Here is an 11,221-nt window from a genome sequence, read left to right as displayed (position 1 = left end):
GGTGAGAATCAAAGGCAGAAGGAGGACTGAAGAGGTGAGAAGCCAAGGCCCTCTGCACTTCTGTTTCCTTCTGTAACGAGTGGATGTGAGGCCCACACTCACAGCTGCGTCACCCCCAGAGAGCACTGAGGTCCTAGTAGGGGCGATGAGAAAATTCTTCACAGGCTCTCAAAGGTGCTCAGTGACTTGGGGAGAACACACTGGATCCTCCCGTGGGAGGGCCCCTCTGGGGCCAATAAGGTATGAAAAGTGCATGGTCAGCATCCTCCCTGGAGACGGGGGGGGGGGGGGGGGGGAAGAGCCGAGGAGAAGAGAGACTCCTTCAGGCACCTCCTTTAGGAAAGAGAGTTGGACCTTGGGGGACTCAGGACAGATGTTTCAATATAAAAAGGCTCCCCAGTAAAAGGATGGGAGTCCCCTCAAATCCCTTCCCCAAACCCCATTGCACTTAGAAAAGAGAAAGTAAGGAGCATAAAAATATCTTGATGATGTGGGCTTGCCTGACGGTACAGAAAGCAAGTCTCATGGCAGGCAGTGAGTCCCGTTACACAGGAGAGGATTATACCGAGCTTCAGGATAGAGATTTTTACATATATCTTTATATAAATGCGTATGTATTTATAGAGCCTCCGCCTAGAACAGCCGGGCTTGCTTCTTTAGTTCATTCCTCTTCCAGAGGGCCAGCCGGTCAAACTCAGAGATGGTCATACCGAAGACTTGGTAGAACTCTTCCTGGGACAGGTGGCGCTGAAAGGAGGTGGGAGGAGACAGAGAGGGAAGAACTTGAGGATGTGAGGTGCAGGAGTGGCCCCGGGGAGGGGAGGCGGCTTACTTACACCCAGAACGGCCGTCTTCTGTCTTCCACGTCTCTTGTGCTGAGAAGCCCGCCGCCACCCCACCCCTAGTTTCATGTATAATTCTGGCTATTTGACTTCCCATATACAATATATTGCATATAAACACACATACACAATATACTCCTTATTTTTGATGGAGCTTTGTTCTTTTAAATTAGCCTCATCATGCTCAGTAACTGGCTGGCGTTGCCTGGGAGGAATGTGCCCTTAGCTGAAAAAATGAAGCAGGTCCTAAGTGGAACTAATGACTGGACATTATCAGCTCTCTGCACGTTTGTAGCTGAACAGCAAGTTCTTTCTTCCAGACTGATCCAAGTGACATACCTCCATGGCTGTCATACCTTCCACAGACCTTAATTGGTCTGCACATCCTCATGGCATTGTGCTTGGCTGACGTCAGTGTCCTGCCTCATAGATGTAGAGAGTGTCATAACCAGAAGTGACCGTGGCACCACCCGCCAGTCATTTCCAAGATATGTCCCTGGTTACCCTGGGTCCTTCATCAGGGTGCCTTATGATCACTGTGGGAGTCAGAAAGGAAGGGGCAGCAGCTCCGGACCTTCCAGCCCTGCTGCCAAACACGGTGGCTTCACATGCTTGTGCAAGAGATAAAGGCTTTCAGGTACTATTCAGTTAAAAAAATTTCCCCTACACATTTGCCCCTTCTCTTTCTTCTCTGACCAGTGTACAGTGGTCCTAAATAGGAGGAGGAGGAGGTGGCTTCCTTCACTGCTACCCCAGCATGCTAGAGCTGGAAGAACTCACAGAGCTTCCTGGCCTCCTGGTCCACTCGCATCCCCTTCCTAAGGCCTCCTCTGCTCAGGTCAGGGATGGTTGATATACTTCTCCCAAGAACTGCTGAGCTTCCTCTCTTATGAGCCTGCATTCAATTCCACAAACATCTCCTGACACCTCCCCTAGTCCAGGCTCTGTGGTAGATGGCAGACAACGTGTCACACAGAGGAAATGGATGGATACAAAGGAGAGGGTAAGGTGGTAGGTCTGCGCTCTGGACACAGGGCTGGGGGAGCCTGGCGGAAGAGGTGAGCAACAACCTGGGGGAGGCTCTGGGGCACCGGCATCACTAGAATGCAGCCCCAAGCAGTGAGCAGGCTGGCAAGGTGGCAAGGGTGTCTGTAGGGAAAGGCACCAGGGTGGAAAGGGCAGGGTGTGCTCCTGGAACCCAAGTAACCAGGGACCAGAACTCCACCCAAGTGGGCTTGATGGCTCCAGAGCCCAATGCCATGCTCAGGCCGCCTCTGTGCCTTCTTTACGCTGCTCCCACTGCTCACGATGCTCTCCTTCCTCTCTTTATCCATCTAAACCCACCTCCCCTCCCCTTCAAAATCTATCCAAATCCTTCCTCTTTCTGGAAGCCTGTGTCAACCCACCCAGCCTTTGTGGTCTTCTCTGAATAACAGCAATGAAACATTCCTGGAGAACTTTCTATTCAGCACACTGCCAGGCTCTGTGTCAAGGGCTCTATGTGTATTGTCTCATGTATGTCATTTGGCAGCTTGGGGGAAGCATGACAATCACCCGCTTTACAGAGGAGAGAACTGCTTGGTGAGGTTGTCACATGGCCAAGCCGTTCTCCCTAGGGATGCAGCATCATGGCTGGAAGCTAGGGAGTCTGGCTCCAGACTTGCTTATGTGTTTACGCTACACAGCGCTGTCCCCATCCTTCCCCCACCACAGGTACTGGTTTTCTATACAGTCCTGCATAAAACTAATGCTCCGTTCCTACTTATCAGTCAGACTGCAGGGCCCTTGAGGGCGGGAACCAAATCTAGCTCTCTTATGTCGCAGAAGCATCAGCCCCCGATGGGGACACACTGTAGCTGTGCACCACAGAAGCTAACTGAATTGAGGAGGCTGCATGGAACATCATGGAACAGTCTTGGACTAAGGAAACCAGGTTGGAGTCTCTGCTTTTTCAATAAGCTGCATGACCTTAATGCCATTCTGCCTGCCCCTCCCAAGCTGGGTTAGATTAGGCAATTTCTGGAATTGCTTCAAACCCAGAGGCTCACGCTCAGTTCTCTAAACTTACCTCTAGACGTGTCCGGTCCACATCCTTGGGCAGTCGGTTTCTTCCTCTTGTGGTCACCAGCAGCAGTTCATAAGGGTAGATCTGAAGAGAGAGGGGGGGTGTTTGCTGGTTGGGTGACAGTGGTGGGCTTGTCTCTTCAGACGTATTTCGTGTCTGGGCCCCCTCCTCTATCCAGAAATGGCCAGAGGTTGAAGTCTGGAGGAAGGGCTGAGTTTGTCCTCTTTGGGGTTTCCTGGCAGCCCCAAGGTACCTTCTCCCAAAACACAAGGTGCCAGAGTCCTCGAATACTGCCAGGGATTACTTTGTGGCTTCTGGCCTTAATGTGAGCACAGGGGTGCCTGAATGTAAATGTCTTGTATCTGTGATTGACAAGCCTCCAGAAAGTCTCTGAGGCCCGGGGGGAAACTGTCTGATTTCAGGAAGCAAGAGACGTAGGGCAGAATTTAGGGAAAGTAGGCCAAGGAGGGACTGGAAATGCTAGTCTTGAGAGGACACTTGGGGTTATTTATTGATATTCCCTTCCCTGCCTGGATAGGGCTGTCATCTTTCTGCTGGTCCCAGAGACACTCAGGGTCTATGTATCTTCTTTACCTTGTACTCTGTAGAGAGAGAAGAGACACACACAGTAGAAACCATCAGTCTTTGCTTTGTGTCACTACACTGGCCTCTGTCACAGAGACCCTGTCCTTAATGAATTCACCCCAAATCAAGGCTGGTATGAACACAATAGAGAAAGGGATTGGGCTGAACCAGAGATGTATTTTTAGGGGCAATATGACTTTTGAGATACTTAGCTGTGAAACACATGGGTGAGACCCTTCATCGTCTGGAGGGAGTCCTCCAGGGTTTGACGTGGGCCTGCTTTCCTGCCTGAGCCTGCTTGTAGGAGCTGGCGGAGGCTGGTGGGAGAGCATCACTGGCAGAGAGCATGAAGCTCATGGAATTTTTGCTGGGAACACAGTGCATCTGGCTATGAGTATTTCCCTCCACCCAAGGCTGGCAGGCAGCTCTAGCTCAGCAGTCCTGGGAGAACAGCCCTCTGTGATGACGCTGGGAACCCAGATGGGACAGATGGCCTGGAGATCACCCAAGGCCAGGGACTTGAGAGGACGAGGGAAGAGCAAGGGAAAGGGAGGGAACAGGAAGTGAAAGGGAGGGGAACTCAGAGTTTGGACAAAGCCCAGCTTGAGGCCAGTGTTGTTTGCTGGTCACCCGCAGTTATGAGCAGTGCATCATAACAAGGGCCCTCTGAAGCCCCAGGAGAGGCCGGCACTCACCTCGCATGCCCCAGTTGACGGCGTTCATGCTGTCATAGTGGAACAAGTCAGCGCTGGGTGTCTGCAGGGGAGACAGAAACCAGGGTTGTTCTGAGGCAGGCCCACCTCTGCCTCCCTCAAGTACTCATGTGTCTCCAGAAAATGGACTGGGCCTGGTGGGACACGGGGCCCTCTCAGAAGCCTCCGTCTCAGGTTGGGAGATATTTAATTTACTTCCATACCCCTAGTGCCTAGGCCTTGCACACAGTAGGTACTCAATAAATGTTCATTTATTGGTGAGTTACAGCTCATGCTTTCTTTCATTACTCAAGTATCCCCCCTTTTTTCTGAGATCTGTCTTGACAACCCTGTCTGAAACTGTAAGTCGCCCCTCCCTCGACTCCCAGTCCCTCTTATCCTGCTCAGTTTCCTCCCTTTCTTCCCCAGCACTTTCTACCTTCTGTGTAAGCTGACTTGTATGCTATTTACTACTTGCTTTCTGTTTCTCCCTGCAAGAATTTAAGCTCCAAAGGTCTTTGTTTTGTTTGGTCATTGAGGTACTCCAAGCACCCAGAGCAGTGCCCGGCGTACATAACAGGCTTTCAGTAAACACCTGTTCATGAGCGCACGTCTAGGCCCTGGGTGTGTGGGGCACAGGGCCTGTGTGCTCCTCGGCGGGGGCGGACGCAGGACGTTCACACCAGCCATTGCGCTCTCGTGGAGCGCTGATCCCTTTCGTGTGCTCAACACTAATACTGTCTCTTAACAAGTCTGCCACTTCTGTTCCTCTGCAGTGTCTCCTCTACATGACAGGTTTTTAACGGGAGGAGCTGGAACATGAATACGGGAGCAGATTTATTCACTGCAGGACGCTCAGCACCCAGAACAGTGCCTGGCACTTAGTAGGTACTCAGTAAATAAACGTCTATCTCAGTGTGCCTGCCCTTCACCCCATCACTTGTCTAGCCACATAGCTTCTTCTTTTTCCAACAAGACATATTTTTCTTTCCCATCCAGTCCTTAAACCAACTCACAGCTTCCATGGGGGTCTTATGCCACAGGCCATCAAACAGCTCAGAAGGCTCCAAGCCTTGGCAGGTGAGTGGAACCGGCAGTCAGGTGTGGGCTGTGGGGGCAGCTGGCCAGAGCTCACATCCTGCCTCTGCACTTACTAGGAATGAGAGCTTAAGCAGGTCACTGCACCTACTTCTCTGTGCCTCCATTTCTTCATCCACAAAATAGGGTTAATAAAAATAGTAACAACCTTGCAGGGTTACAGTGAGTGAGTGCCTGTAAAGGGCTGGGCACACAGTCGTGGTGCCAGAAGTACCAGGTGCTCCGAGCCCCTCCCAGGAGGGGCTCACAGGGAGGACGGCAGTCGTGGCCTCGGGGTTCTTTTGTTAGTGCACCTCTAACCCCGAGGCCTCTGCCCAGCTTTCACCCACAAGTCATCAGTCATAAGCTAGTGCTGGAATTGTGAGCCTCTGGAAGACAGTGCCCCCCAGCACAGCCCCTCTTACCCTGTGCAGCCCATTTCTTCTGTAGGCAGGCAGGGAGGCAGATTTGGAGAGGAGGGGATCTGAAAAGAAGGAGCCAAGATAATTACCAGGAGCCCCAAACCAGGGTTACCTCTCTCTCAGGTCATCTGGCTGCAAGTGGCCAATGTTCCTCCCCAGCCCTGTGGGAAGGGCCATGGACAGAGGCCGCCAGCTCCTTCCACTGCTCTCCAGACTTGCAAGTGACCATCTTGAAGGTGCCTCACCCTGGCAGAATTCCCAGCCCGCCCGCTCACACAGTCTTCCGGCCTTAACCTGCACGCATGTATCCTATGGTGGGCCCATGTGTCCTGACCGCAAGGTGGCTCTGGACAAAGGCCCCAGAACTGGAGCTGAGCTCAGAACTCAGGCAGGCAGGCCCTCGTGTGGGTGGAAGAGGCGTGAGCTCTTCCACTCTGGGGGCTGTTGGGCCTGTCAACTCTGGTTCCAGAACCAAAGGTTGAGGCCCACTCTCTGACAAACACAATGGGGTGGACTATTTTGGATAAGGACTGTGCTGGGACATCCATGTTGTATGTCATACAGCTAAGAGGGACCTGCAGCTGACTCAGCTCTGGCCCTCCCAGGACATGTGGGCTGAAGGTAGGGCGGGCAGAACTTACCGCTGTCAGCCAGGTAGTGGGACCGAGGGGCTGCAAAAGAGAGAAGCCAGAGATGAGTGTCCATGGAGACACAGACATGGCTCCGTACCCGGGCCACTCAGGCTGGCGGGGCGGGGGGGCCGCTTTCAGTACTTCCTCTCCCACTGGGCACTTACTAACTGTGGCACCTGCACCCCACCTCCCTCCCCGCCCAGCTTGTACCCAAGTACCTGCACCAGGGAGGGAGGTGGGGTGCAGGTGCCACAATTAGTAAGTGCCCAGTGCTCAGTGATACTTGTTGCACAGATGCCACTGAATGGAGCTAAATTTTGAGCAGCACTGGTGCACTGCACAGAGCCCAGAGCCAGGGGTTGAAAACAGTGCCCCTCAGTGGTCAAACAGGGAAATAGCTCATCAGTTCATCTCAGCTCTGCCATTAATAGATACCCAACTTCAGACAGGTAAACCATGCCTCATTTTCCTTATCTGTAAAATGGGAAAGGATAGGGGCTCCTTTAGAGGGTTATTGTGAAGAATATATGATACAATAAGGTAAGGCCCTTAGCAGAGTGCCCAAGAGATACAACCCTCAGTAAAACCAGCTTTGTCATCGCCGTCATCACACCACTCTCATCCTTGATCTCACCTAGAGTCAGGGTGCAGCACAGCAAAGAGGGAAAGGCTTACGACCTTGGAGTCCCTCTGACTTGGGTCTGATCCTGGCTCAGCCACTGACTGGCTTCTAACTTTAGGCAAGGGGCTCAGGTCTCTCATCTACAAAGTGGGTGATAATAATCCCTCTACACTGTGGTTCTTTGTGAGGACAGAGGGTGATAATGTGCCTGGCACACAGGATTATAATAAACGGTACCTTTTATTATCCATCAAGTATTGACTGTTAGGATTTCCTGGCAGGACTGAATCCCACAGGAGTAAGAAAGAGGGGAGGCAGGCAGACCACAGGAACAGGGAGGAGCTTACAATGAGAGACTCGGGAAGAGTGCTTGAACCAAGCCTCTGCTTGTGTGCCTCCAGTGATAGGAGGCTTAGTGTCTCAAAGGGCAGCCCCTTTTATTTTTGAGCCATTCAGACAATTAGAAGCAGTTTTTCTTTACATGGAAACTGCTTGGAAGTCACAGCTTCAGATGACCCGAAGAAGAAAAAACTGCTCAGGACAGAGCATGGTCTTATTTAGTGCCCCATACAGCCCCTGACCAGTCTGTTTTAGACCCTGGCGAGGCTGTAGGAGGTCCGATTCACTAATGGAAGAACTCATGGGGAAGAAAGGGCCCCCACCCTGGCTGGCTCAAGGGCAGTACTCACAGCCATTGAGGGACATCTCGTAGCCAGCTGTGTGCAGGGCCTCCCGGCTGCTGGTGGAGCTCCGGGGCGGGGTCCAGGGATCCGCGTAGGAGCTAGACCGGGCCTTCATCTCTTCCTTCAGAATTAGCCGGCCAATTCCGCTCTGGAGCTGAGGAGGAGCAAGATGAAGTTAGAAGGAAGCAAGGAACGCTGAGACAGAGCAGGCTTGGGAAAGGCTGAGGGACCAGACTCTCCATAGTGAACCTCTGGAATTTTTTGCCTTCCCCGTGTCCCTCTCTCCTGCAGCATTTTCCTTTGGGGGACTTCATTTCTCTCCCACAAGTAGTCCTGTGGTCAGGGGGGTGCTCTGGTGGTGGGCACAGAATTCAGGCCTGGCCAACAACAGCACCACTGTGGCCACAGTGATGGGTTCAACGATGGGCAGGCCAGTGAGAGCTTTCCTGGGACTCTGTTGGAGTTGCTGGCACCCATGTTTTTAAAAAAGATTTTTTCGTTGAGGTGACACTCACATGATATAAAATTAACCATTTTAAAGGTGAACAAACTACAGTGGCATTTAGTACATTCATGATATTGTGCAACCACCACCTCTAGCTAGTTCCAAATCACTGTTATCACCCCAAAAGAAGACCCTCTACCCATCAAGTGGTCACTCCACTTTGCCCTCTCCTCCCAGGCCCTGGTAATCACCTATCTGTCCTGTCTCTGTGGCTTTACCTCTTCTGGGTATTTCATGTGGATGGAGCCATACAGTATGTGGGGCTTCCTGTCTGGCTGCTTTCACTAAGCACAATGTTTTCAGGGTTCATCCACATTGAAGCATGTTATCAGCACTCCATTCCTTTTTATAGCTGAATAATATTCTGTCATACGGATATACCACATTTTCTTTTTTCACTTGTGAGTTGATGGACATCTGGGCTGATTCTACCTTTTGTGAGTAGTGCTTCTGTGAACCTGTGCATACATGTAATTGTTTGAGTACCAGCTTTCAGGTCTCCTGGGTATATACCTAGGAGTGGAATTGATGGATCTGTGAACAAAGAATGTCATCTGCCATAACAGTAAGCAAAGGGTGTTGCAGCCATCAAGCCATCATCCTCTGCAGCCACCCCCAATGGTGCACCCTGAGGAGATTCAGGATGGAGCGAAACTGGATACTGGCCCTAGGCAGTTAAGGTGCACATCAAAGGGAGGATTTTAGTGAGCCCAGACTCTTCCATCTTCCCATACGTAGCAAAGTGCTAAGTTCATTAATTTGAGATGTCTGGTTTTTCTTTAATTAGCAGCAATCTTTTGATGTTTGACTACCTGTATTCCTCCCCCCACCCTCCAAACTCCTGTATTTCTGGTTCCTCCCTTACCTCTTTGGAGCAGTCCCTCAGAGCTATCTGAGAGGCTGTCTCCTGGGCTTAAGTGCTCAGTATGTCTGCTGAATAAAATATAATTCTCAACTTTCAGGTTGTGCATTTTTTTTTGATTGACAGTTTCTACAGTAATTCTGTTTAACTCTTTGAAGGACCACAAATTCTCCGTCAGCAGCTGCACCACTGTCCACTCCCACCGGCAGTGCCACTGCAGGAGTCACGCAGGAGGAGTCGCTGGCACCCACTGACCAGCATGAGAAGAACCTGCCTAAGCATGAAGTCAACACTGAGGCAAGCCAGCACAAGAGCAGGGAGAGACAATTTCCCTGTGGCAATTTGTTGAGCAGCTGGATCAAGTGGTACCTGAAGCTAATCCTACCATTTGACTTTTCATTTATGCCAACTTTTTGCATTTCCTTTTTCTATCATCAGTGGGTTTGAATTTGGTCTCTGTCACTCACAAATGAAAAAAATGCTCAGTAACATACCATCGAAGCACCTTATTCAGTGGTATGGTCTGCTTACCTTGTGCATGCTGCGGTCAAAATCGTCCTCCTCTCCTCCAGATGAGAACCTTCTGGCTCGGGGCACTACCAAAAGACAGCTAGAATCAGCTCCCACCCATGCTCCCATTCAGCCTGCCCCAGGCAGGGGGCTCCTCGTGGCTCCACCAGTTCTAGCCAAGTGATGCCGCACAGGTGCACTCGGGTGACTCGCCTCCATGGTGGCCTCCCTGTATGGAGATGCCCAGCATCCCTTGCCATTTTGGGGCCAGGAGGTGCAGGTGAAGCTGACTGTCCCAGTGGAGCTGATAGGCCTCAATGCTGGGACTTCTGCCACTGGTGGGAAAGAGGAGTCCTCCTGCCAAGGGTAGGAGATGGGCCTGCACCTGCCAGAGCTCATCTGGCCATGACGAGGGCAGAGTTAGCCGGAGACTGGAGCTGCCCAACCCAGGGGACAGGTCGGGTCCTGCTGATGCTCACCCACCCCTAGATCAGCTGGGCTGCAAGAAATTTCAGTCACATGACCCAGAAAAATCCCTGTTTTGGCCTAAGCCATTTGGAGATTTTTTTTTTTTCTTTTTGTTTGTTTTTGTGATTGAAATAGTCTCATCTAAGACTCCCTCCTCCCCTGATGCCTGCTGGGCGTGGTCTCTCTTGCCTGCAGCCTCGGAACACTTCTCTCTCGTGGGCACGGGTCACCGTCCACTTTGGGTTATAGCTGTGCTTGCATCTTATCCCCTTTCTAAATGGACAGTTCTCTGAGGGTGGGGCAGGGTCATCTCTGAGCTCCTGTGAAGCTTTGCTCAAAATGGACATTCATTTAGTAAAGGTGTGTGTTGAATCAAAGTGGCACTTAATGACAGCTCCTCCCCATACTTGAAAGAGACAGCTAGGGGTGTCTGACTGGGTGGGACGGCACCTTGAGGACCATTAGGATGCCAGGGTGCCTGCGAGAGCCTTCCATCTCCCACCATCCTCTTCCCCATTCACCAAGCTGTTTTCCACCTACAGCCAAAGTGGTCTCTTAAAAACACAAATCCGATCATGTCACCACTTTTAATGGCATCGTACTAATAGCTTCGTACTAAGCTTTTGTCACCTTCCAGGCTGGACAGCACGCCCCTGCCGGCAGCTCTTGTGCCTCCTGTACCTCACCTGCTGTACTTCACCTCCCTCTCCAGGCTCGTCCACAACGGCACGGACCACGTCTACTTTGCCGGTGTCTTCCTAGGGCTGTTGGCTGGCCCTCAATTCATGCTGGCTGAGCTAATAAATGAATGATTGTGTGAAAGAATGGGCAACTGTCTGTCCTGGCCCTGTGTGTCCCTGGTGCAGGTGATGGGACTTTGGTCCTGGCTCCCCTGTGTGGGGTGATACCTTTGGGGGACCCATGGTAGGTCCAGTACTCAGACTCCGCAGCATAGTAGGGGTCTGGCGAGTAGGCTGGACTGTACTTGGAGGCCTGGCTGATGTCTTCACTTGTTTTGCTCTTAGTTGCCGTCGACAAATCCCCTGCAAAGGACCCAAGAGAGAGCTTCAGGGAGGTAGAATGTCCTAGAAGAGCATCCTCGACACTGTCTCCCATCTGAGCCAGGCTCCAGCCCGGGGGGTGAGGCCAGTCCCAGGCCAGGGTCTGGGACATGGGGCACTGGAGCTGGAAAAGCCCTGAGGCTCAGCCTCTCATTTTACAGTTGGGAACCTGAACACCCGAAATGGGTAGAGGCT

General features: G+C 51.8%; 1 protein-coding gene across 1 annotated transcript in view; it reads right to left on the bottom strand.

Moving 5' to 3' along the window:
* Positions 1 to 467: 467 nt before the first annotated feature.
* The window catches only part of ABLIM3 (actin binding LIM protein family member 3), a 106,364-nt gene continuing 95,610 nt past the window's right edge, over positions 468 to 11,221 (bottom strand). The window contains exons 16-24 of the mRNA XM_064484429.1: positions 10,874 to 11,008; positions 9,519 to 9,583; positions 7,627 to 7,774; positions 6,325 to 6,354; positions 5,687 to 5,745; positions 4,188 to 4,248; positions 3,502 to 3,509; positions 2,911 to 2,991; positions 468 to 747 (exon numbers count right to left, since the gene is read on the bottom strand). Coding sequence (XP_064340499.1) covers positions 634 to 747; positions 2,911 to 2,991; positions 3,502 to 3,509; positions 4,188 to 4,248; positions 5,687 to 5,745; positions 6,325 to 6,354; positions 7,627 to 7,774; positions 9,519 to 9,583; positions 10,874 to 11,008 — 701 coding nt within the window. The 3' untranslated portion in view covers positions 468 to 633. The remainder of the gene's footprint in view (positions 748 to 2,910; positions 2,992 to 3,501; positions 3,510 to 4,187; positions 4,249 to 5,686; positions 5,746 to 6,324; positions 6,355 to 7,626; positions 7,775 to 9,518; positions 9,584 to 10,873; positions 11,009 to 11,221) is intronic.

This window comes from Camelus dromedarius, chromosome 3, assembly GCF_036321535.1.
Source record: "Camelus dromedarius isolate mCamDro1 chromosome 3, mCamDro1.pat, whole genome shotgun sequence".
Lineage (NCBI taxonomy): Eukaryota > Metazoa > Chordata > Mammalia > Artiodactyla > Camelidae > Camelus > Camelus dromedarius.
This window is presented reverse-complemented; position numbering and strand designations above follow the sequence as displayed.